This window comes from Scomber scombrus, chromosome 19 (genome assembly GCF_963691925.1).
Source record: "Scomber scombrus chromosome 19, fScoSco1.1, whole genome shotgun sequence".
Taxonomy (NCBI): Eukaryota; Metazoa; Chordata; class Actinopteri; order Scombriformes; family Scombridae; genus Scomber; species Scomber scombrus.
The window spans coordinates 2,364,112-2,390,081 of NC_084988.1; the positions used below are offsets into that span (position 1 = coordinate 2,364,112).

A 25,970-nucleotide genomic window follows, 5' to 3' on the forward strand; every position below is an offset into this window, starting at 1 on the left:
GTTAAATTAATCCTTCTGTTTGATTAAAAATACTCAATAATAATCACTATTGTATGGTCCAGGAGAACATTTCATAGAATTTGATGAAACATGTTTGAATGCTGATTTTGGATTTAGTAAACTGAGGTTATATTTGTACATTTTGCATATTTGTATATTATTATATATGCATATTATAAATGTATATAAGTTGCACAAAAATAACAAAAAGATGCATTTTATTTTCATGTTTGTATACTGTTGGTCACATTAGGAAAAGTCTGATTTAACGAAATGTGTATTTAGTGTTTTTACAGCTTTCAAATGTAAAAATGGGTCAAATTGGGACCTGAACAGTATGTAAGGGTTAATATATGCCAGGATTTTAACCCTTACATACTGTTCAGTGTCAAATTAGACGCATTTTTACATCTGAGAGCTGTAAAAAATACTTTCTTTTAGCCTTAAATTCCCCTAATGTGACCCAGAACATACAAAGAAGGACATTTTTGTAGTGTGTTTGACTCATATTTATCAAAGCATTCAAAAATCATCATTCAAAAATGTTCATTCTTCACATTTAATATAATATTAAACAGTTTAACAGTGTTTTTATATAGTTTAATCTCATAAAAAATAAAAATAATAACTCTCCCTGCTCTCTGAAAGCTTCATTAAGGATTAATCATGTTTATCTGTGAATGATGACGCCTTTTATGAATGATTTGTGATTCAGAAGTTTACTATAAAGACTATAATTATGAGAGGAAATACTCTAACGGGTCAGAATATCAACAGTATGAGAGAGTTAACTTCATTCTGCTTGTTGACTCTGGACAGCGTTGGTGAAACAGTAAAAACATTGTGAGCAGAATCTGGTTACTCCACCTTTAGTTGTCAGATCTGCTGCCAGGAGCTTCAGGCCTTATCCACACTAATTTAGATATTTACAAAAGGAATATTTTCCTCTATGTTTAGGCCTCTCACCCACACGCAAATCTGCTGATTTACAGGCGTCTCTTTCGCTATGGAAAAAAAGTATTTTGGGCCCAATGGCATCACGTGATGTAATTATATAGTGACATAGCTCGGCCGCTTTCAAATCGCCCTCAAAGCCCATTGCTCTTCCTGGGGGCTCGATCATGACACATGCTCATGACCCTTTTTTTTATATGTGAGAGCTGTAAAAACACTATATACACATTTTTTTAATCAGACTTTTCCTAATGTGACCCCAAATATACAAAAATAAAAATAAAATGCACCATTTTTGCAGCTGATACACATTTTTTTCAAGGCAAATTTGACTTGTGTTTATTTAAAAAATTTAAAATTTACCATTCAAGCATTTTGCATTCTTCATATTCTATAACATTTTCTCCTGGACATTTTTTTACTCTCCATAAATAAATAGAATATACTCCTCATTAAGAGATAATCAAACATGTATTAACCTTCCTGTTGTCCTTGAGTCAAGGAAGGAAAGGAGGAAGAAGGGAAGGGAGGGAGGAAGGAAGGAAAGGAGGGAGGAAGGGAGGAAGGATGGAAGGGAGGAAGGAAGGGAGGAAGGAAAGGAAGGAAGGAAAGAAGGGGAAAGAAGGAAGGAAAGAAGGACAGAGGAAAGAAGGAAGGAAGGAAGGAAGGAAGGAAGGAAGGAAGGGAGGAAGGAAGGAAGGAAGGAAGGAAGGGGATAGGGGGGATGGAGGAAGGAAAGAAGGAAGGAAGGAAGGAAAGAAGGAAGGAGGGGAGGAAAGAAGGAGGGAGGGAGGAAGGAAGGACAGAAGGAAGAAGAAAGGGGATGGAGGAAGGAAAGAAGGAAGGGAGGAAAGAGCGGAAGGAAAGAAAGCGAGAAGAGGAAGGAAGGACAGACGGAAGGAAGGGAGGAAGGAAAGGAAGGAAGGAAGAAAGGGTGATGGAGGAAGGAAAGAAGGAGAGAATTATGAGGCAGAATATGAACAGTATGTGAGGGTTAATCATCTGTAGTAATTTTTGCTTTCCTGCAAACATAGCTGCAGTGTAAAAATGGTGCATTTAGTATTTTACATAAAATATAATACAGACCTCTTCGTCCATCATCGGCTGGTCTCTGGAGTACTGCAGGAACTGGGCCACGTAGGTCATGATGGACTTCTCATCCGGATCTCGAACGTCCACATCTGCATCATCATCATCATCATAACAATCATCACAATCCTCCATGATCAAGTCTCACACCACTGCTAAAAGGTTTAAACTAGCATATCAGAAAAGCTCCTGAAGCACAGATTGATACTTAAAAGCGGAGAAATAAAGATGTTACTTTTTCAGTCTTCGCAGGCATCCGGCTGATAGAAGTAAATAAATACAAGCAGAGCAAAGTGAAACAAGTGAAGGTTTTATCTCAAGCAGCGAGCGAGTCAGCAGACTGTCAGATCGGCCTCAGGCTCGCTGGGCTTGGTTCAGTCTCAGCACATGTCTGCACACATTCACACAGATTCACACGGCACCACACGAGCTCATCGCTGGGGGAAAGTCGGAATATTTGGAGAAAAAAAAGATAGTTTTGAGTGTTTGTGGCAGAGTAAGGAAGCATGATGGGATTATCTCTGGAATGAGTGAAAGACTTCAACAGAGCTTGCATGGAAATTAGAAGAACTGATGAAGTGCAACTGAAATAATTATAAATATAAACTCATGAATCTAAATATAAAGTGCAACACGTGTGCAGGTCGAGTGAGTCTGCTTCCTAAAACTCAGAAGGTTGTCAAAGTGTTTCTGCATCAGCATCATCTTGATAAATTGAGAAGAAAATGAAAAAGAAAGTGCAATGAAAGCATCATGCAGCAGTTAATAATCTAAAGAGACGTTTCAGATGTTTGATAGAAGAAGAACAAATATATAAACATGCATTTAATCTGCAGAAAACGTTGTAAACATTTCATTTTCATTCTCAGTTTATCGTCTTAACCTTTGTGTCGTCCTCCCGGGTCAAATTGACCCTGTCTGTTTTGACTGTTCGTTCTTTCCTCCCTTCTTCTCTCTTTCCTTCCTCTCTCTTTCCTTCCTCTCTCTTTCCTCCCTCCATCCCCCTTTCTTCCTTCTTTCTGACCTTCCTTCCTTCCTTCCTTCCTCCCTCCTTCCCTCTTTCTTTCCTCCCCCCTACCTTCCTCTCTTCCGTCCTCCCTTCCTCTGTCCTTCTTTCCTTCCTTCCTCCCTTCCTCTTTTCCTTTCTCCCTCCCTCTTTCCTTCCTTCTTTCCTCCCTCCCTCCTACCTTCCTTCCTTCCTTCTTTCCTCCGTCCTTCCCTCCTTCCCCCCTCCTTTCCTTCCTCCCCTTCCTTCCTTTGTCCTCTCTTCCTTCTTTCCTTCCTTCCTCCCTTCCTTCCTTCTTCCTCCCTTCCTTCCTTGACTCGAGGACAACAGGAGGGTTAAAGTGACATGACACAGGCAGAATAAGCAGTGGCAGTACTGTATGTGCAAAGCGTCACCATACTACTGATGCAAATTATATTCACATGAAGTCCTCTAAGGAGAATTAAAACATTAAATTCCCTGTCTCTTTAATAGTCAAACTAAGCAGTGTGATATAAGTCTATAACACTAAACCTGTTAGCGTACTATCACTGTATTAAAGCGGCTGAACATTCCTGCCTTCAGGGAGCCGGTACAGCATCCACAGAACAAAGAGAAAACAATTAACACCACATGCCATACATCTGTTAAACCGGTTAATCATGGACGTGCATCTCATGTACCTGTCACTTTATTTCTTATTATGTTGGTCTTAAATTATTTTATATTACTTGTAGCACTGTGTTCCTTTCTTTTGCATGAAGTTGCATTTAACATGATGTGATATTGATGTCGATTTTAATGCAAGATGAAGACGGATTTCTACTTTTGTGCAACAACAAAGGTGGAAAATAAAGTTGTTTTGATTTGAATTTTGCCTTTCTACTTCCAGCCTGTTGCCCAACCTACAGCCCCCTCACCTTTCCCCGTGACCCACTTTGCCCGCTCTACCCTTTAACCCTCCTGTTGTCCTCGAGTCAAGGAAGAAATGGAGGATGAAGGAAGGAAAGGAGGGAGGAAGGAAGGAAAGGAGGGAGGAATGAAGGAAAGGAGGAAAGAAGGAGGGAGGGAGGGAGGGAGGGAAGGAAGGAAGGAAGGAAAGGAGGGAGGGAGGAACGAAGGAAAGAAGTACAGAGGGAAGAAGGAGGGGAGGGAGGAAGGAAAGAAGGACAGAGGAAAGAAGGAAGGGAGGAAGTAAGGAAAGAAGGACAGCGGAAAGAAGGAAGGGAGGAAGGAAAGAAAGAGAGAAGGAGGGAGGGAGGAAAGGAAGAAGGAAGGAAAGATGGAGGGAGGAAAGAGAGAGGAAAGAAAGAAGAGAGAAGGACAGACGGAAGGAAGGAAAGAAGGAACAGTCAAAACAGACGGGGTCAGTTTGACCCGGGAGGACGACACAAAGGTTAAATAAAGATGAATGTTAATGTCTCTAACTTGTGTATTTGAGTCCAGTGTTTACCTGAACCGAGACACAAATTAGTGGCTTATTTAACCTTTTCTATGTGTATACATGCAAATGAGAAGAAGCCTAAATGTGAAAATACACGGTCGCCCATAAAGTTGGAATAATTTTGTTTTCAGACACGTTCCTCTTTTTATTTTCTATTTATACACATCAGTAATCACCTTTAACCAGGTGTAATGAGACTGATCAATACACTTTTGAGAATATATACACTTTATCTATCAAGAATAAATCACATTGTCACAATCATTTCATGGAAAGAGGTAAAAAATATTTTATTCCAACTTTATGGGCGACCCTGTAGTTATTGAACTTTGTATTTCAGTCATTAAAATAGTAGGTAATAAGTTAGAATATTACACACATTACAATATTTATCAGATGTAAGACTAAATTTGAAATCTGAATTAAAAAAAGTTCTGATCTGATATTTTTGTTGTTTTCATTGTCAATAAAAATGATTTGATTGATAAGAAGTGAACAAAACAGATTTGAGACACATCCCTAATTAAAGCCATCCACTAACTGTGATGTCATCAACACAGAATCTCTTGACCTCAGATCCTCCTGCAAACGCTGCTGCACTGTAATAAACTGGTGTCTGTGGTAAAGTTCAGTCACTCACCAGCAGGATCCAGCAGTCTGGGGATCCGCAGCTCTTTCTCCGCAACGCGAAAGGCCTCCTCCAGGTTCTGCCTGTTGCTTCTGGTTCTGGCTTTGGACAGATCCACCAAGTCGGACCGCAGAGCGTACAAGATCGCCAGAAACACCACTCCGCTCCTCCAGCTCGCCTTGAAGTCTTTCACATTGATTGAACAGCCAGCTCTGACAGGGAAAGAGTCATTATACTATTATTATTAATACTAAAGTTAACTTATCACAGAGTCAGACATGTTCAAATCATTTACACAAGAGCTTAAAGATCAAGTCTAAATGACTAAAACAGAGAAGCAGAAATAGCTAAATACCCTATACTGTAGTTCTTAAAGGAGCTCCCTCCGTGCTCTTGCAATAAATAGCATGCCGTATTTAAATTCACATAACCTCTCTGAGTCGTTGGCCTTAAAAGCACCTTTAAAAAGGCTATTTTAAAACTGCATTATGAGCTCTTTTTATTTACAGTAAAACACAAGAAATGGCATTAAGTGTGCACATTTATAAATAGATGCAGGAATTAGACAAGTGATAAAAATGTTAAAGCTCATGTGTATAGAATTGTGAATTCTTGAGCAATTTTTGGATTTAAGTCCAGACATGGGAATATCAGACAGGATATATCGGCCCTTACTTCATACTTGGCCTCCAGCAGAAGTGTTGCATCTATTAGGAGGTTTTTATATCACTTGTGTATCCCTGCATGAACTCCACACACACACACACACACACAACACATTTAGATGCTTGTTTCCCCCTTTCCGTCGATCGGGTGCTTACTTGTGGCACTGTTCCCGGACCCAGAGCAAGAGGGCCTTCTTGGCAGACACCTTGAAGCGGTTGTGCAGCGGCGAGGCTCTGGGAGGAACGGGGCTGCTGCTGGCCGAGCGACTCGACAGGGTGGAGCGCGAGTCCAGACTGGCCAGAGACTCCATGGACGACTGACGGGAGCTGAACGAGAGGCTGCTGGCCAACTCCTCGATCTGAAGAAGACATTAACACAAAGTTTGTGTTCAGCGTTTATATTTTGGAAACTGAGTGAAAAAGGTCAGAAGATGTCAAACAACAAATAAACTACAAACTGGACAAAATAAGGGTCAGAATAAAGGAGGGAAAAGTGCTTCTAATGCACAAAATAAGAAGCTTTAAATAGCAACAGTTATATTTTTGGGATGTTAACCCTCCTGTTGTCCTCAGGTCAAGGGAGGACAGGAGGGAGGGAGGAGGAAGGAAGGAAGGAAGGAAGGAAGGAAGGAAGGAAGGAAGGAAGGAAGGAAGGAAGGAAGGAAGGAAGGAAAGAAGGAAGGAAGGGAAGGAAGAAAGAAGGAAAGGAGTAACGAGGGAGGGCGGAAGGAAAAGAGGAAGGAAGTAAAGGAGTAAGGAGGGAGGAAGGAAAGAAGGAAGGAAAGGAGTAAGGGAGGAAAGAAGGAAGGAAGGAATGAGGAAGGAGGGAAAAAAAGGGAGGAAGGAAGGAAGGAAGGAAAGGAGTAAGGGAGTAGAAAGGAAGGAAGTAAGGAAGGAAGGAAGGAAAGGAGTAAGGAGGGAGAGCGGAAGGAAAAGAGGAAGGAAGTAAAGGAGTAAGGAGGGAGTAGGAAGGAAGGAAGCAAAGGAGTAAGGGAGGAAAGAGGGAAGGAAGGAATGAGGAAGGAAGAAAGAAAGGGAGGAAGGAAGGAAAGAAGGAAGGAAGGAAGGAAGGAAGGAAGGAAGGAAGGAAAGGAGGAAAAGAGTAAGGAAGTAAGGAGAGAAGGAAGGGAGGGAGGGAGAGAGGGAGGAAGGGAGCAAAGAAAGAGGGAAGGAGGGGAAGAACGAAAGAAAAAATAAGGAAAGAAGGAAGGAAGGAAGGAAGGAAGGAAGGAAGGAGAGTCAACAGTCAAAAGAGATGGGGTCAATTTGACCCGGGAGGACGACAGGAGGGTTAAACGATGTATTTCCTGCATTATAAGAAACTTCCTTCTTGCTCTAATTAGCTAAACTGCATGAAACTGATCCCAGGAAATCTACTCAATTTACTTTTTTAAAATCATTATTTTTCATGTAGAGAAAACAAGAGAACAGTACAGCCTTCTTTAAGAGGTTAATATCTGACAGTGAGATAACAATGCTGTAAATCAAAGCAGATAATAAGACACAAAAGATGAAAGAAATCTGTAAAAAATGAATAAAGTCTGTATAAAGTAAGAATAAATATGTGTTCTGAGTTGGACATACCACAGAAAAGTGTGTTGTTAACCACCCTGCCAAATTTGAATGATTAAAAAAATCGCCAAATATATGAAATTAGGCTTCAAAGTTGTGTAAAAGTCTGCCTATTTCTCTGCTCCCAAACGCTGAAGCCCCGCCCCCTACCAAGTGTCACCTGTCAATCAAAGTCACCACCTCTACCAGAAACATGGACGCTAGGTCTGAGAGCTTTCTGCTGCTAACTCAACTGCTAGCTCGGTGGCTAACTTGGCGGCTAGCTCAGTGGCCAACTCTGCAGTTAGCTCGGCGGCTAACTCAGTGGCTAGCTCGGCGGCTAACTCAGCTAACTGGCTAACTGTAGACTGTAGTAGTAGTAGTGTGCGCTGAATGTATTTATACCTCTACAGCAGCAGGGGCGGGTTTATGCTCCGGTGTGTGTCTTTAAACTCACGTGATACTGCAGGATGATCGTCCATATGAGGCCGAGGATGATGGACGGTTTACCATCCATGATGTCAGGAATGTTTATGTTGACTAGTCTGATCTGAGGAGGAAACAACAAAATATTTACAGACTATATACAGAAAGTCTCAATTGAGAAAAAGACCTCATTAGTCCATGAAATAGATGCCAGTCAATAATTAGATGAACCATATGCCACAAATGTATTTTTTCAAGTAGCTGCATATTGGAGTTGGAAATTTTGACCTGCAAATACAGATCAATGACGTGATGCAACCCAGTGTCCAATTGGTGTAACCAGTATAAATCTGATTATACACAGCAAAATAAAAGTGGAATAAATATAATCCACTCTTGCAACACAACACTATGTTGTTAATAATAAGTTTTACATAATTTGCCAAAACTTATTTAGAAAAAATTGTTGTTTTTGGGATATGTCTGGCTCATCATATCGACATAAAATGCTTTAAAATCTAAAAGTAGAACTACTTTATTTGATGTTTTAAATGAAGTAATATTTTTTTTATAATGTCATCTTTGTCAATGTCATCTTTATTTATATAGCACATGTAAAACAGCCAATGGCCTACCAAAGTGCTTTACAGTAAAAATAAGCAGAATCAATAAAAACAAACAAACAATAAAAGCAATAAAAACAATAAAAAACAAAATAATATAGAGAAATAAAACAGATAAAAGACCCAATAAAAGCGGCTATACTCCACCAAAGGCCAAGGTGAACAAGTGGGTTTTAAGCAGTGTTTTATAAATGCACTGTAGGTGGATGAAATATGTAATATGTATCATTCTTTTGTGGTTACACCATTTGACATTTTCAGGAGCATTCAATCTTACTTTTGGTAAAAAATGGTGCAAATGTCATTTCAAATGATATAAAACCAACAAAAATACTAAATGTGCATTTTAACAAACCTGATGCTGCTTTTAAAACTATTTTTAAAGATATTTTTGAATTGCTCTTCTTGCAAATCCTTATTCATCACTGACACATATATAGAATAGTGTAATATTAGGCCCAAATAAACTGTCTGAATAGTCCCAGTAACCATAATAAATGGGTCAATGATGGTTTTTTTTGTGTCCATGTGGTTTAGTTTAAATTTAAAGGGTTAAAATATGAAAATAAACGTATGAATAACTTGCACACATTCTTTTTTTGTGGACCCAGCATCAAATTTCTGCTTTTAATCCATTTTGAGAGAATATATTAGAGGATTATGGTAAAAATGTCTAAGTGGTGTAACCATAAAAACTTTGTACCAAATAATTCAACTTGCTTAAAAACAGTAAATTGTCAATAAAACACCATATCAACTAGTTTGGCATGATCTTACATTATAACTTTATATTAAATAAAGGTAATGGAATACAATTGTTCTAAATATTACATTTACTCTGGGTTACCATGGAGATCAGGAAACATTTACATTTATTAAATGAAGTCATTATTAGTATAAGTCCACTTAAATACACTGTAGGTGATAAAATATGTAATATTTATCATTCTTTTGTGGTTACACCATTTGACATTTTCAGGAGCATTCAGTCTTACTTTTGGTTAAAAATGGTGCAAATGTCATTTCAAATGGACAAAAAGATGACAAAAATACTAAATGTACATTTTAACAAACCTGATGCTGCTTTTCAGACACATTTTAAAGATTTTTTTAATTGCTCATCTTATTTATCACTGACCCATATACAGATTAGTGTTTATTCCAAATAAACTGTGGTTTGTCTGCAGTTAGTGTTTGCTGCCATGAAGGTGTCATCATTTACCGATTTATTCTTTAGAAAGGAGAGAGCTTTCTCAATGTTGCTCCTGTGCTGAAACGTCCCTCTGCCTCTCTCCCGACTCTGTAAAACACAACCAGGGTATCAGTCAGTCAGTCAGCTGGGTTCATTACGCTGTGGTTGCCTGTTGGTGGTAAAACATGTTAAGTGCTCAGCTGAGACGGGACTCACGAAGCGCTGGCCGCTCATCGTCTCCAGCAGGTCCAGCAGTTTGGAGCCGTCGCAGAAATCCCTGAACAGATCGGCGACCATGCATGGCGGCCTCCTCTGTAACAGCAACACACACATTTACTTTATTTTAAGCTAGAAAACACTCAAAGGGCTCAAAATGTCACTGATTCTAGTTTATAAGAGTTAAAGAGTTATGATGAAAATGTTCAGCGACAGTTTAACTGCCGGGAAATCTGTTTTCACTGTTCCTTCTTTCCTCCCTTCCTTCCTTCCTCCCTCCCTCCTTCTCTCTTTCTTTCCTTCCTCTTTCTTTCCTCCCTTCCTTCTGTCCTTCCTTCCTCTCTCCCTCCTTATCTCTTTCTTTCTTCCCCCCTAGCTTCCTTCCTTCCTCCCTTCCTCTTTTCCTTTCTCCCTCCCTCCTTCCTTCTGTCTTTCTTTCCTTCCTTCCTTCCTCTCTCTCTCCTTTCCTTCCTTCTTCCTTTCCTTCCTTCCTCCCTCCCTCCCTTCCTTCTTCCTCCCTCCCACCTTCCTCCCTCTTTTCCTTCCTTCTTCCTCCCTTCCTTCCATCCTTCCTCCCTCTTTTCATTCCTTCTTCCTCCCTCCCTTCCTTCCTTCTTCCCTCTTTTCCTTCCTTCTCCCTCCCTCCTTTCCTTCCTTCTTCCTCCCTCCCTTCCTTCCTCCCTCTTTTACTTCCTTCTTCCTCCCTTCCTTCCATCCTTCCTCCCTCTTTTCATTCCTTCTTCCTCCCTCCCTTCCTTCCTTTTTCCCTCCTTTCCTTCCTCCCTCCTTTCCTTCCTCCTTCCTCCCTTCCTTCCTACCTTCCTTCCTTGACTCGAGGACAACAGGAAGGTTAAAACAAATTCCAAACGTCTAAATGAACTTCCTACTTCACAGATCCAAACCATAGTAGTTAAATGACGTTGAAGCTTAATGTATATAAACACTGTCTCTGGACTTTCAGTGAGTCAGGACTTTCGAGAGTTTGTTGCAATGTTCGCTCTAATGTGAACAACCACCAAGAGATTAACAATTATCTCCACTATTCAGTTTATTGGCAGAGTCTCCAGCACTCAGACTGAGGGGGGTTGAGGGGAGGGAAGGTGGCAGCCGTCTGTTGCTGTCTGTCTGTGTGCTGTGAACCTTGCTCCTCAATGCTATATTTACATACACGCCCCCCTCCCCCCTTCTCCCCGACGACCCCCCCCCCCCAACTCCACTGTCCTCCACTGTCACATTCACAGCTGACCTCCTCCGTGAAGCAGAGACACCTGACAGTCTGCTGCTGAGTCAGACTCAGGACAGTCTTATAATCTCTCTGAATTCAGCTCAGAATGGATTTAGATAAAACTAATTTGGAGTGTTAATTAAAATTAAGATGTGGTGAAGTTTTTAAGGTTTTATATCACTCACAAAGCATGGATTGATTTTGTTTACATTCGCTCATAGAAGAATTTAATATTATGCTTTACAAATTGAGGAGATTGTGTTCTTCATATGTTAGAAGTTAAAAATGTCCCTTTATTATCCCAGTATTTACACTGAAGGGGGACAAAATAAAGAGTCACTGATGAGCTGACATTCATATTACAGATTAATCTACCCCGAAAATCTAACTTTTACATTCATTATCGTCTTTTAAATCACTTCTGAAACTTTTATTGTACGACTTTCTTCTATTCATTATTTATTGATTTAATTTAATTCTTTAATGATACACATGTGGGAATGTGTGTGTTTTTGGCATTTTATACTGTCCTTTGTTCCCTTTATGACTCACTTGTAAAATACTTTGTAATTTTGAAAAACTTTATTATTATTATTATTACATAAATCATGAAACATTTAGACCAATCAGAACAACACAAAAAGAATCAGATGAGGAAGCGAGAGGGTGTAAATTTAAAATAAAAGGAGCTGCACTTTGCTGTCAGGAGGACATTTATATTTCATCCATACAGTTCAGATATAACTGTCTTTGCAATGTGAAACCTTTATAACTTGACTTTATTATTACAAATGATACTCTATACCATTTCTACTGTATACTATTTACTGTATAGGGAAGCATTTTAAATTTAAACTCTCCAAAAATATGCATCATCTATTAACGTAATGAAAACATATTTTTAATGTCTTATGTCTCTGTTTCTGAATATCTGGCAACACCTTATTATGACATCATGTTATATATTAAGGAAATATGTGAGCACATTATCATTATAACATGCCATCACATGTTCCTGCACGTGGGAGGAAATGGTTTCATTAACCTGAATTAACTCAGGAATGGAATTCACTGTGTGTAAAGTTTTATACTATGTAAGATTTAAAAAAAAGGCATTTAAACTTTTTTCTGGTAACAGGTGAGTTTCTGTCTCTCTGGTTTTGGGTCAGGTGACTAATTATAGTGTTCACAAGCTAAATGTGCATGTTAATGATCATTAGACTCACTGTTTGAGATAGGAAGAATCAACTTTTAGCTCTTCTGGACTAATTCTTTAACATGTTATTCTAGGAGCTCATTCCATGCTTGTATCCAGCACAGCTAACAATGATAAATAATCTTTAATTCCTTGGTCCTTATAGAGAGGTCAGAGGTCAGAGGTCAGAGACACGACTCACCTTTCCCAGCTGAGCGTTGACCCAGTTTGTGAAGGTCCTTTTCTGAATCTGTACTTGTTCCACTGTTGAAGAAGAAGAAGAAGAAAAAGAAGAAGAAGGAAGAAGAAGAAGAAGAAGAAGAAGAAGAAGAAGAAGAAGAAGAAGGAAGAAGAAGAAGAAGAAGAAGAAGAAGAAGAAGAAGAAGCAGAAGAAGAAGCAGCAGCAGAAGAAGAAGACGAAGAAGAAGAAGAAGAAGAAGAAGAAGAAGAAGAAGAAGAAGAAGAAGGAGAAGGAGAAGAAGGAAGAAGAAGAAGAAGAAGAAGAAGAAGAAGAAGAAGAAGAAGACGAAGAAGAAGAAGAAGAAGAAGAAGAAGAAGAAGAAGAAGAAGAAGAAGAAGAAGAAGCAGAAGAAGAAGAAGACGAAGAAGAAGAAGAAGAAGAAGAAGAAGAAGAAGAAGAAGAAGAAGAAGAAGAAGAAGAAGAAGAAGAAGAAGAAGAAGAAGAAGAAGAAGAAGAAGAAGAAGAAGAAACAGAAACACAGGATGTTAATTTAATTCATAATATCACACACACACACAAACAGTAAATCACACATTTAGCTATTGATTGTGTTTATATTGTCTGCAGCAGAAGAGATGGATCTACTTCCTGGTCTGCTAATATTATCATTAACAGTATGTGTTGCTGTATATCTGTTTAATAGAGCACTTTAAAGAGTACTACACTGATTTAGCATTGCATGATTTTTAAAAAAGGATCAAAATTGATGCTGAAAATTTCTCTTTTTTATATCTCACAGTTTTGTCATTAGCTGGTGCCTACATTACCCACAATGCAATTGGACCAGCTACAGTTCAGGCTGAAAATCTGATGTCTTCTGCTGATATTGGCTGATGAGTTTTTACACTTAAGGAGAAATGAGGAGCTACAAAAGTTTGGCATCTTCACATCTTTTTAACTCCACACCTTCAGATTTTTCTTTATTTTCAAACCTGTAGTCTCAACCCCAACCAACCCTGACTTAAGTGACATCATTTTTAGGAAGTTCATCACATTTCTCCTACTGTCACATAAACAGTAGTAGGACTCCACAACACCTGTGAACACACTCAGTGGAGTCCCCCTTTACGTGCAGGCACCATGATATCAAAACAAACACTGTCCACTCCAGAAGAAATGACAGCAGTGTTGTTGTGTGCAAGAAGCTAAAAATAATTAATAAACTAATCTGAACTCTGACTTCAACACTAGAGACTACGGCCATAAGTCAAAGTCAGCTTTCTTTTATAGATGACCACAAACTTTCCTTCACAATTTGTTTTACAGACGTTTAGGATAAAGTCCCTTTTTAAAATATAATGTAGGATTTCCTTATTAGTTATTTAAGTATGAGGCTCTACCTGCTTTACAGGAAACAAAGTCTGTGGTGCATAACACTGGGAGTGGTTGTGATTTTTACACAAATACATGGCATGATTTTCCAAACCAAACATACTTTCTTAAGTCCCTGTGAGGATAAAACATTATTTCTGTGCAGGGTTATAAACGTATAAACTTATAAACAAGTCCTGATGACAGATGTGAAATGAGGCAAGTGTTTATTACCCAGCTGTGGGCCACAAAATACTCCAGAAGATACTCTTTTAAACAGCAGGATGCAACAGGAACAAAGGGTTTTGTGCACCTATTGTGAAATTAGCCGAGCGTTTATGAAGTAATAACTTTGCCCTTTTAAAAAAGCTGGTTGCTATTATGATAGCTACAGTAACACCCAGTTGGGTTCGGTCAGTCACTCCGGGAAACTTTTGGTTTCACAAACACAAGTATTTGGTTTGAGTGTTGCCTGAACAAGCAGAGAGCCTCGGTGTCGTAATCAGAAAGCAGAGAAAATAATTCAGCATAAACAGAGCTGCAAGATAGAAACCTTCAAATAAAACACACAAACCAAGCTTCCTATGGAGACTGTTTTAAACCTTCTTATTTATAAATGTTGGCTTTGAAGTAAATACATGTTGTTTAAACTTTGTACATTTCTGATGAACATCTACAATAAATATTAAAGCACTTGCAGTAGATTTAACCCTCCTGTTGTCCTCGAGTCAAGGAAGGAAGGGAGGGAGGAAGGATGGAAGGGAGGAAGAAGGAAGGAAACGAGGGAGGAAGGAAGAAAGAAAGGAGGCAAGGAAGAAGGAAGGAAGGAAGGAAGGAAGGAAGGAAGGAAGGAAGGAAGGAAGGAAGGAAGGAAGGAAGGAAGGAAGGAAGGAAGAAAGAAAGGAAGGAGGGAAGGAAGAAGGAAGGAAAGGAGGGAGGAAGGAAAGAAGGAGGAGGGAAGAAAGAAGGGAGGAAGGAAGGAAGGAGGGAGGAAGAAAGGAGGGAGGAAGGAAGGGATGAAACAGAAAGGAAGGAAAGAAAGAGAGAAGGAGGGAGGGAGGAGGACAGACAGAAGGAAGGAAGGAAGGAAGGAAGGAAGGAAGGAAGGAAGGAAGGAAGGAAGGAAGGAAAGAAGGAACAGTCAAAACAGACGGGGTCATTTTGACCCGGGAGGACGACACAAAGGTTAAATGCAGTCTAATAGAGAAAAGCTGCATATTATGTACTAACTGCAACCTTCCCTGCAAGTGCATGTCTTGAAATTGGAGATTTAACTAATAGAAAAAACTAATGTATATTGAAAATGCATTTAAATATACTGTTGACACATTTATTCAAAATAGGCAAAGTGACTATTTCCCTCCACATTTTGAAATATACACTGTCCTGTTGAGCTATATTTGTCTCCTGACAGCTGCCACCTGCAAAAATATGTAACTGCATGAATGTAAAGAAGGGCGTTACTGACACAGAGCAGACATAATGAGTTTCTCACTATTTGCATTTAAAAGGAGAACTATAATTACGTATATGCATTATTGTATTATAATTATGTGCTACAGGTTGCAGAAAGCTTTGAAGCATCAAAAACAAGGCTTCGTCATTACTCACCACAGTAAACCTCAATGAAGTCACTCAGGTCTGTGACAGTAAGAATGTCACATATAATCCAGTCCTCATCTTCCATTGTACTGATATGATTTAATTCCCGACTCAGCAAATAAATCCTTCAGATTATTTTTTGCAAACTACCTTAAAATACCTTTAAATAGTGGAATATGTTGACAAAGCTTTATCTCTTCAACAGGCCTGGTTACTGTAAGTTCAAGTAAGACTCAGCGTTATTTATGAGGTAGGATAGCTTTCTTCAAAACCGCCTCATCCTTTATAACTTAAATGCTTAAACTAAGGCCCAGTTTGATCTTTAGTTTCCCAGTTCAATGCATTAGCTCCAAATCCTCAACACTATAGCAGCCCATTCTCCTCCATGCGAGGAGCTCCAGCCTTCCTTCCAGCAGTCTGCCCGGTCCTCTGAGATGTATGGACGGACGGACAGTTTACAGCCTGACTTAATATGTTTAACAGCAGGTCACCTCTGGCTTCAGTTCACTTGCTAGTCTAATCTTAATCATAGGGAGCTTGTGATGACTGAGATGACTCATCTTGTTATAATTAATCAGATATCCCGAACAAAGATACAGAAGAGGAAGAAGGGATAAGTTTACTTTGGCAACACAGCTCTCTAAAGGTGCTTTAAATCTGGACGGACGCAAACCAATGAAAGAGCAAAACAGTGATGAGCATCGTGTTTTTAGGGATTCCTGACTGGCAGATGAAGAGGATGAAGAAACCGGAGAGCTGTGACACACTTGAGGGTTTGCCAAAAGACTTATTTTAAATAAACTACCTTCGTCAAGGCAATCACAGCGGCGGTCACAGTGCTGCCATTTTAGCAACTATATAAGTACCTGAAAATGTATTCCTGCTTTCTCAATAACAGGGCTCATTAAAAAATGTGTAAATGATTGCAATTTATAAAAGAACACCATCCAGCAAATGACAAGGTGTAAATTAAAAGATGTTTCCAATAAATGTCCAACAGAGCTAAAACAGCAGATTCTTAATGTAAAACTACATTTGAACAAAAATTGCATTGAGTCAAAGATATTAAGAGTAGAGTTGCAACGATCAGCAGATTAATTAGTTGACAACTATTAAATGAATCACCAACTACAGTGTTTTGATAATTGATTCATCATTTTGAGTCATTTTTAAGAAGACATTTTCCACATTTTCTTCATTGAAATGTGAATATTTTCTGGTTTCTTTACGTCGTTTATGAGAGTAAACTAAATATATTTTGGGTTCCTTTGGCTGGGACAAAACAAAACATTTGATGACGTCATCTTGGGCTGTCGAAAACAGCGATACACATTTTATGGGACTAAAAACCAAATCCATGAATCGAGAAAATAATCAGATTAACTGATAATGAAAATAATTGTTTGTTGCAGCTCTAATTAACATTCCACAGTAGATAGACCATGAAATATGTTATTGTCAAATGTCTTTAACTTCATTTGTTTGATATGTTAAACAGTCCAAAAGCATCATACTAACAGATTATGAAACACATTATGAAATGCACTATGTACTAATAACACAATGTGTGGTTGAAACCATTTAGAAGTGAGAGGAGACGGATTACATGCACAAATTTGATGAGATCAGTAGGTTCAAAGACTTCAAATACACCTACACCACATTTTACCTTTGCTCATGCTATTTTTTGTTATTATTTTAGATAAGCTGTAGACTACAGTATAATGGACACGATTCAACTTGTTGGTGGCCAGCTTGGATTAAAATTCTTCTGAATTTCTCAATAGTCAGACGATACATTAAATGGAAAGTTTCAGGATTGTAGCCACTGAGAAACTGGGCGGTAACAACTCAACTAATGATGGTTTTCAGGTGAAATGATGTGTAGCACCTTCTGGCGTGGGCCCCTGGCTTGTCAAATGCTGCTGTAGTATACAGGTGGAAATGCCTATTAACCCTCCTGTTCCCACACATCTCCAACGGCAGATAAGGGGGGAGTAAGCAGTGAGAAAGCAGTCAGGGCTTCAACTGCTCTCCCCAACTCTCCTGACATAATTATTTATGTCATATTTCATGTGAACAGCCAAGTGCAACTCTATGACTGCCTTCCTGGAGAGACTGTCTGAAAATAGGCGGTGTTATCCCCGTATTTAAATGATAGATATCGCGTCTCCGTCGTCTTCCCTCCCCTCTCCGAGACAGCCGACTTTCCACTTTGAGTGACGCACTTCGGAAACAACTATAAACAAAGTTGATTTCCAACGTGGTCGGACAACACGTTGCAACCCGTTGTAGGCTACCATCAATCAAGCTTAACCTCAACAAAAATAAAAAGACTGATATTTTATGTGTGGTTCTCACTATTGGGAAAGATTTTGTGTTTAGCTAGATAACAAATTACATTTTGGTTTTCTTTAGGTAATAAATTAGCCAACCTAGTATTTGTTTAGTAACCACAACCATCTTGTTAACATGGTTACTGGTCTTATCCAAGTCATAGTTAAAGATCCCAAACATTAACATTGCTAAATCAGCTTGCTAGCTTATTTTCATCCTAGCTAATGACATCTGAAGACTAACAGGCTGTTATAATGATAGCTAACTAAATATATTTTGGTTTTCTTTAGGTAATAAAACTACAAGCGTGTTACCTGCTATCTCTTTAGTTAACTACCACCATCTTGTTAACTTGGCTACTGGTCTTATAGTCATAGTAAAAAATACTAATCCGAAACATTAACATTGCTAAATAAGCTTGCTAGCCTATTTTCATCTTAGCTAATGACATCTGAAGACTTTGTTTTTAACTAACAAGCTGTTATTATGATAGCTAACTAAATATATTTTGGTTTTCTTTAGGTAATAAAACTACAATCGTGTTACCTGCTATCTCTTTAGTTAACTACCACCATCTTGTTAACTTGGCTACTGGTCTTATAGTCATAGTAAAAAATACTAATCCGAAACATTAACATTGCTAAATAAGCTTGCTAGCATATTTTCATCTTAGCTAATGAAATCTGAAGACTTTGTTTTTAACTAACAGGCTGTTATTATGATAGCTAATTAAATATATTTTGGTTAGTTAGCTAGCATTACTATCTCTTTAGTTAACTACCAACATCTTGTTAACATGGCTACTGGTCTTATAGTTGTAGTAAAAGATATGAATCCCATGTAAACATTAACATTCCTAAAAAAATATTTTAAAAGCTTGCTATCCCATTTTTAGCTAGCTACTGAAATCTGAAAGGTTTTGTGTTTAGCTATCAGGCTACTAGCATGTTAGCTAAATAGCTACATTTTGGTTTTCTTTAGATAATAAACTACTAGCTTCTTAGATAACCTAGTATCTGTATACTTAAGTACCACTATGTTGTTAACATGGCTAGTGGTCTTATACTAGTATGTAAACATTGCTAAATAAGTCTGCTAGCAAACACAAAACTAGTTGCATTTAGTTTGAGATCTGTTCAAACTCATATCTGAAGTAATAAAGCATTAGACTGGCAGCTGGTGGGAATTTCCCTGTTCACTTTGATGTAAACGTTCACACAGTGGCCCCATATGTACAGACATGTATTATCTTAAATGTCATAGCAGCCTTCAGGGCAATGCTCCATTCAGTGTTTCATCAACATCAAATGCAGCAGGTACAGTCTGGATAGGAGACTTTACCCCTTCCCCAAAGAGTGGCTCATATACAACAACATATATATCAATTTATGCTCATTAATGTTCATATATGTCCTATATAGTGAGACAAGTTGAGGAAGTTGAAGAGTGAAGCTTGTACTGATTGATTCACCAATACAAAACTGCGGGTGAAGTTAGAAATCATGACTCATTCACTACTTATTGTTTGCTTAGTATGTCCAACCGTACTCTGAGAAGAACTGATTTTTAAAGAATATGCATTTAAACAACTTCTCCAGTCTAGATTGATTTTTGGCTTGGAGTGATATTGACACCTTCACTTCTTTCTTATTAGGTCTATGTATAAACAGTCATAGCCTAGTTGAGCACCCCATTACTTTGTCCTGTACCAATAGAAGTCAATGCCAAATAATATAAACTCACCCATGATGGGATTCAGCAGGTAATGTTACCAGATCAGCAAAATCACTTGCTGCACATCACTTTTAAACCAAACGTCTTTTATCCAGTAAACACATGGTTTATTCCTCTGACTGCTGTAGATCCATGATTGCAAGTGAAGAAATGTTGAGGGGGGAAAAAAACGGATTAAGTTTGTGAGAATATTCTTGTCAAACCAGCTAACATTTCCAGCCTGAAGGGGAAAGCAGGTGAGTTCAGCTCCACCTCTTTTAAATCTGACTCACTGAGGTTTCAGGCCTGCCCAAACAAGACCTGTAAAAAGCTAGTCCTCCAGCAGCCTCGTGGGTTTTCTTTATGCAGCAAAAAAGCTGGAAAAAGTGTGTCAAATTCTGATTTTAGCAGCTGGGAAAATATTGGACCATTTATTTGACCTACATTCATCCAATTTACACACTAAAGTGTCAATGAAGAAGAGGAGAATGGGAGATGCTGGGTTGCTAAGATGTGTAGTTGGCATTGTGTGTAGATATTTAGCCAACCATTAACAATGCTATATGTTTCTATTTGCAATTACTGTTTGCATTGCATCATATTTAGCTAAATCTGTAGTCTTCTTGATCTTGAAATCTTGATTATTGGAGATTATTGACCAATTGAAGCCACAGACTGTATATAAAGCAGGTGCATTGGTGCCGGTTTGAAGCCCAGAGTTGCTGCTTGTAGTCAACACCGACTTTTCCATTTGGAGTCAGGGACGGTTTTAGCTTTGCTATATTAGGGTGGGCTGGTAGAAATAATAGGTGGGCTACATGGGCGGATAGGTAGCTCAGAGGTCAGAGAAGTGGTATAGTACCCCGAAGGTTGCCTGGTTGAATCTCTGGCCAGATGGCAGAAAAATCTGGCAAAATGACAGCTGGCAACTGGAGAGTTGTGAGACTCAATATCAGATGCAAGCTTCTGCCATTGTGTCCTCAGGCCTCTCCAGCTGTTGGATGTGAGTTTGTGTACAGGGTGTCTGCATGAGTTAAATGTAGGTGATTAATATCCTCATGGGGGATTAATAAAGTAGTGTTCTACTCTCATTTATAAAGAATAATTTGAAGCAGAGAAACTGAGAGGTATAGTGAAGCAACATTTCTAACTTTAACTTCAACATTAATTTCAGCAATACAATTAAAACCTAACTCAGTGAGACTTGTCATCATAGCCAATGCTTACAAAAATAGAAGATAGTCTTATTCAAACTCAAACTGAGATGTGACAGAGAAAACAACTACTCTAGAAATGCAACAGATTTGGGTAAAAGGCTGGATACTGTTGTCATGACGTCTACACTCCTGAAATGTCTCTGTGAAGGATGCTGAGCAGGCATGTTTTTCGGAGACTGACTGGGGGTGACGGTGAGATCATCAGAATCTGTATGCACAACACTTTTTATTTGGGTTCATTGATTCATTGATTTTACTTCTTCGCCCAGTGGGGAAAGTTCACAGTTGTCATAGCAACACCCCTCGTCCTCAGACACAGTGTGCAGCGTACAGGTCTGCTTCAAAGCTCTGTGTGTTTGTGCCTGAACATGACGAGAAGAGGGGGTAAGCAGTGGGTGACTGTGGAGGTAGGCTGTAGGCTGCTCATCCAATCAGAAGTTAAAAATGGTATACTATGTAATATACACATTCAGCCACTTCTGACCTTTTTTGGACTTTCAGGACTTTCCAAATAAGGAGTACAGGGCTGCACACTTAGGATAAGGTTTGCTACTTTAGCTAAATTGGGTTAAAATGGCAGGTATCGCTATCAAGTGACATTAAACTTAGTGAAATATTGCAACAATAGTCTGTCAGTGTGAGTTATGGAGCCGGGGAGAGCAGCAGGTGAGCCAACTGTCAATCACAGCTGTCAATCAACGCCCACACACAGACATCAAAGCTACTATACGTCTTCAAATCTTATTAAAAAAAGCATAAAAATCCAAAATGACCAACAGCACACTTAATTGCGTGAAGTTAGAGATTGAGATCATAATGACTTAATTGACTGTATTTCTAGAGAGAGAATTAGAGCGTCTAGCGGCTATTAGTGGCATGTTAAGATGCCGTAGCCTCAAGACATGAACACAAAGATAACAATAACATCCAACAGCTTGGAAACCTTTAAAAAAAACTTGCTTGAAGATATCTGGCTGACTGACTTTATGTTTCTTTTTAATCCACTTCTTAAAACTCACTTTAATTATTTACATTATTATTTGTTTGTATGTTGTTTGTTTCACCTTCGCTACATTTCCACTTTAAGCTATCTGCCTGTTTGAAGACAGTAAACCTCCCTAACATGAAACAACAACAAAGTAAATCATGTAACCCTGCTTCAAACATTCATACACACACACACACACACACACACACAGTATGAGCTATTTTCAGTGACATTCCTTCATCATTACCTCTTCAAATGTACACAGAAAGAAAAAAAAGACTTTCCCGGTCTTATTTAACGTTAACAAGCTGGCTTGTCAGAGGGGCGTTGAGCTTACATCATCTGTTCTGCAAATTGTACCAGCTGGAAATGACATATCTGGAATAGAATTTACAAGGCTTCAATAAAAACACCATGTTCTTAACGTGGGAAGGAAATGTGGGGAGTGATGTGCTAAAAATAGCTGAATGCAGAAACCTTCCAGTGATCGTCCCGAAAAACAAGGAGAAGACAGAGGTGAGGTGAGAACAAGAAATGGGGGGGGGGGGGAGAAAGAAAGGGGGGGAAACATGGGCAAGAGTTACTGCTGTAACATCCTGAAACAATATATGAGGTGCAAGAAAAGAGGTGAATGAGGACAGAGAGAAACAACGAAAAGAAATGAAAGAGAAAAAGAGGAAAAACGAGAGCCAGTGCTGCAGTGTATTACTGGAGCAATCATTACATGAGTGCAGAAGAGAAAAGATGAAGCCGTGTCAGATTTGCTGTCGGCCTCAAGAGTTTAACCGTGGCCTTCAGTTCGTCACCAGAGAATCGACTTTAACGACGAACCTCGGCTCGATAACACACCGCTTTACAGAAGGAGCTGCGATACGATGCACTGAAGAGGAAGCAGAAATCAAAGCCTTCCTGCAAATGTCATGCACGGTCTGAACACTGACTTTTAGTGCCTCGTTGCTTATTTCATATATGCAGTGAAAAGAGAAAGATATTACAAGAAGCAACAATCAATATATGTGATTGTTTTTTCAGATAACGCAGAGATACACAGACTTCTCCATGACAACTGGTCAGTGAGTTACAGTATGTTACTTTGGTTTAATGAGTATTTGTAAAAGTCGGATCATTTATAGGGCTGCAACTAATGATAATTAATACTTCAATTATCTATATTGACTTGATTACTTTACTAATTAACTGTCAATTGCTTCTTCTGCCTGATAAACAGTGCAAACAAGAGCTGCAACCAATCGAATGGTTGATGAGCAACTGTATTGATTGTAACTATTTGATAGATTAATCATTTAAGTCATTTTTCAAGCAAAAATATCTCAATGGATGAAGAATTAACTGCTTTTACCTTCATGTCTTATATAAAAGTTTAGTATTTTGGGATTTTTGGGGGAAAACAAGACATTTGATGACTTGAGTTGACAACTAATTGAACAACTAACCATTAAGTGATAAAGTTATCTGCAGGTTAATTGAATATTAAAATGATTGTTAGTTGCTGCTCAAGTGCAAACCCAAAGGTCAGCAATTACTCACATGCACTCACAGCTAATGTTCAGCATTTTTGATTGATAAATGACTGAAATGATGAATCAATTATGAATATATTGTGACAATGCACCAAATAAAATAGTGTTTTTTGGGCTCTGATCCATAAGAATAGATCATGTCTCATTTTAAAATCAGATGTTTCATAGCACCAATATATCAAAATAGTCAAAATAAGGTGACACACCCATTTAAAGTCACGTCTATAAAGAACTAGTGGTATATCTCGTAGTAGACGGAGGGAGAATACGAGCCTCAGTGCATCACAGCTTTCCTCCAAATGTTTCAAAATGCCCTGAGAGACAGTGAGTTGATGAGCGAGCAGCGTTTATTATCTCCTCCGCCCTCCCACTCGCTCCCTCTGGATTGCTTTTTTGCAATGTGACTCATGCCTCTCAGTGAATGGGGAGGGGTGTGAGGAGTGTGTGTGTGTGTGTGTGGGGGGGGGGGGGGGGGGGGGGGGGGGGGCTTTAGTTTAGGCAGAATAAACCAGGCATGACCTCAAAAAAAAAAAAAAAAAAAAAAAAAAAGTGACGAAAGTGAAACAGGACGTAGCCAGCAGTGGACTGAGACGAAATCATCAAACTGCTCCCCTGAGTGAGACGAATAACTGAGGCTTAATAGTTATTATGTTTCCACGGTAACAGAGATAAAACACTAAAAAATGAAGACGTGAGGCTTTTTCTTTTTACACTTGTATGACCTCAGACTTCTCTCAGGGTGAGAACAATGAGCCTCCACTCACAGAACGCCCGCTGGAATAGTTTCTCTTTACTCTGATCTTTAAAACGCTGAAGTTGTAAGAACATAAAATAAGACCAAAATCAACCATTTGAAGTATTAAACATAGTCCTTGGTCAGCATTTTTGGTCATTAAACCTGCAAAAATAGTGTTGAAACTAAAAAAACTGATTGAAAACTGAATAACCAACCACAGTCAGTCACAAACATTGCACTGTAGTGTTTTACTGGCAGTAAGGAGACACTGACCCTGCAGCAGCAGGTGGACGTTGTCGATGTCCAATGGGAAGGAGCTCCTCTCCACCACATCATCACTGTAGTAGACGTCCGACGACATACTTTCTCATCCACAGCCTCCCGGCAGCATGGCACCACTCTGGAAGATAGAGAGAAAACATGAGTGTAACACTGTTTCGTGGCGTAAAGGTGACATATCATGCTCATTCCCAGGTCTATACTAATATTATGGCTCTTTATGCAGCCCCTCAGTTCAGCCTCTGTCTGAAACAGGTTGTTTTAGCTCCTGTCTCTTTAAGGCCCCCCCCCCTCCTGATGAGTCCAGTCTGTCCTGATTGGTCAGCTTCTGCCAACTCCAGAGACTACGTAAACAAACTGTAGTAATTGGCTTTCACATCTGTTGCACCTTCTTTACTTCAATTGGAAACTTCTCAAATACAAGCTACACGTTTTGAGCCCAAATTCAATCTGAACTAACAACCCATGGAATAACCTTAGCAACAACCTTAGCAACAAAGGCTACCAAGAGACAGAGGTTTGTGGGCATGTTGAAACAATCTGACGTCATCACGAGGAGGAAGTAGAGGTAACTTTGCATATTAAGCATTCACAGCAGGCTGATGCTGGTTTTTGACTTTCAGGGAGCATTGTTAGAAACTTTCATCTCAACTTTTGGAACATTCACTATGTTTAACATGAAAATAACATAAAATCACAAAAAGCCTGTTATGTCCCCTTTTAGGTTTGATTCCCACTGGACCAGTTGGCCAAATTTAAAGCGATGGTTCGGCGTAATTTCGACCTAGCGTCATATGCACCATGAGGTCTATCTAATCATCGCCTCAGCCCTTCTTTTTCATTTGGTCGCAAAATAGTGGAGTTAGAGCCATCAGCCGAATGGCTTAGTACAGGCGCTAACGGAACCACCAGTGTATCTCGTAAATTACTCCACTAATAATGCCTGGGTTGTTATCAAACTTCTACAGTAGTACACATAGGGTCTATACTCATAAATCGATGCATTGGAAAGTTTGTAAGTACATCAGGAGTTTATTAAAATAACACTTACCTGATGGCTTTTACTCTGCTGCTACTGCTAACTGATACTAATAACAGTATGGAAGCTAATACATAACGTAACGTAACATATTCTGTGATTTGTATACATTTGAAAAATTTGAAAAAGATATCCTTCCCTAAAGTTTTGTGAAAATCCAATCAGTGGCATCCTATATTATTTAGATTATTGTGTGTGGACACAACAGACACAAACATGGAGCACATCACTCTGCACTTTCAGGGAAAATATGCCCTGAAATATTGAGTGATGAAGACAGATAAGGCAAATTTAAAGTCTTTTCTTCATATTTTCTTCTTCATTCACAATCAAATAAAACCTGCAGTGTGTTGGCCATTATCAGTTGAATAATTCTGATTTATGATGTGACAATGCTGTGGTTAAGGTCTGCTTAGGTTCAGGCACATAAACCACTCGGTCAGGGAAAGATCATGAATTTGTCGTCAGAAAAACAGCTGCTATGTCCTGACATCTCGCTGTCAGTTGAAACTGGAAGCGTGTAGGAGTCTCAAGGTGGTGTCGAACAGTGCTCTCTGCTGCTTTGATGCTTTTCCAACTTTCCGTCTTTCCAACTTTCCATCTAACTAAGTTTTCTAGCCAAGTTTTCTCTGCCCCTCCTCCTGCTGATAAGAAAGTGAGCTCATGTAAACTGCGTCACTTTAAATGCTGATATGTAGAAATGTTTTGAAACAGTATTGAAACATAGAGATTCAACATATCTGTGGTTTGCAGAAATGTACAATGCAGCTTTA

General features: G+C 39.0%; 1 protein-coding gene across 1 annotated transcript; it reads right to left on the reverse strand.

Moving 5' to 3' along the window:
- Nucleotides 1–2,423: 2,423 nt before the first annotated feature.
- Nucleotides 2,424–24,240, reverse strand: LOC134001244 (nesprin-2-like). The gene is made up of 8 exons (XM_062440811.1): nucleotides 24,153–24,240; nucleotides 12,396–12,457; nucleotides 9,774–9,869; nucleotides 9,588–9,665; nucleotides 7,774–7,866; nucleotides 5,922–6,124; nucleotides 5,113–5,312; nucleotides 2,424–2,434 (listed from the first exon to the last, which is right to left on the reverse strand). Exons 1-8 carry the CDS (start codon nucleotides 24,238–24,240, stop codon nucleotides 2,424–2,426), a joined length of 831 nt encoding a protein of 276 aa, XP_062296795.1.
- Nucleotides 24,241–25,970: the final 1,730 nt, after the last annotated feature.

Excerpts from the sequence above, each read along its gene's own strand:
- LOC134001244 (XM_062440811.1), bottom strand. The coding sequence starts at position 24,240 with ATGTCGTCGGACGTCTACTACAGTGATGATGTGGTGGAGAGGAGCTCC. Across the intron at positions 12,458-24,152 it reads CGTCCACCTGCTGCTGCAGG|TGGAACAAGTACAGATTCAG; the intron begins GTCAGTGTCTCC and ends CTTCTTCAACAG. Across the intron at positions 5,313-5,921 it reads GTCCGGGAACAGTGCCACAA|AGCTGGCTGTTCAATCAATG; the intron begins GTAAGCACCCGA and ends TTTCCCTGTCAG.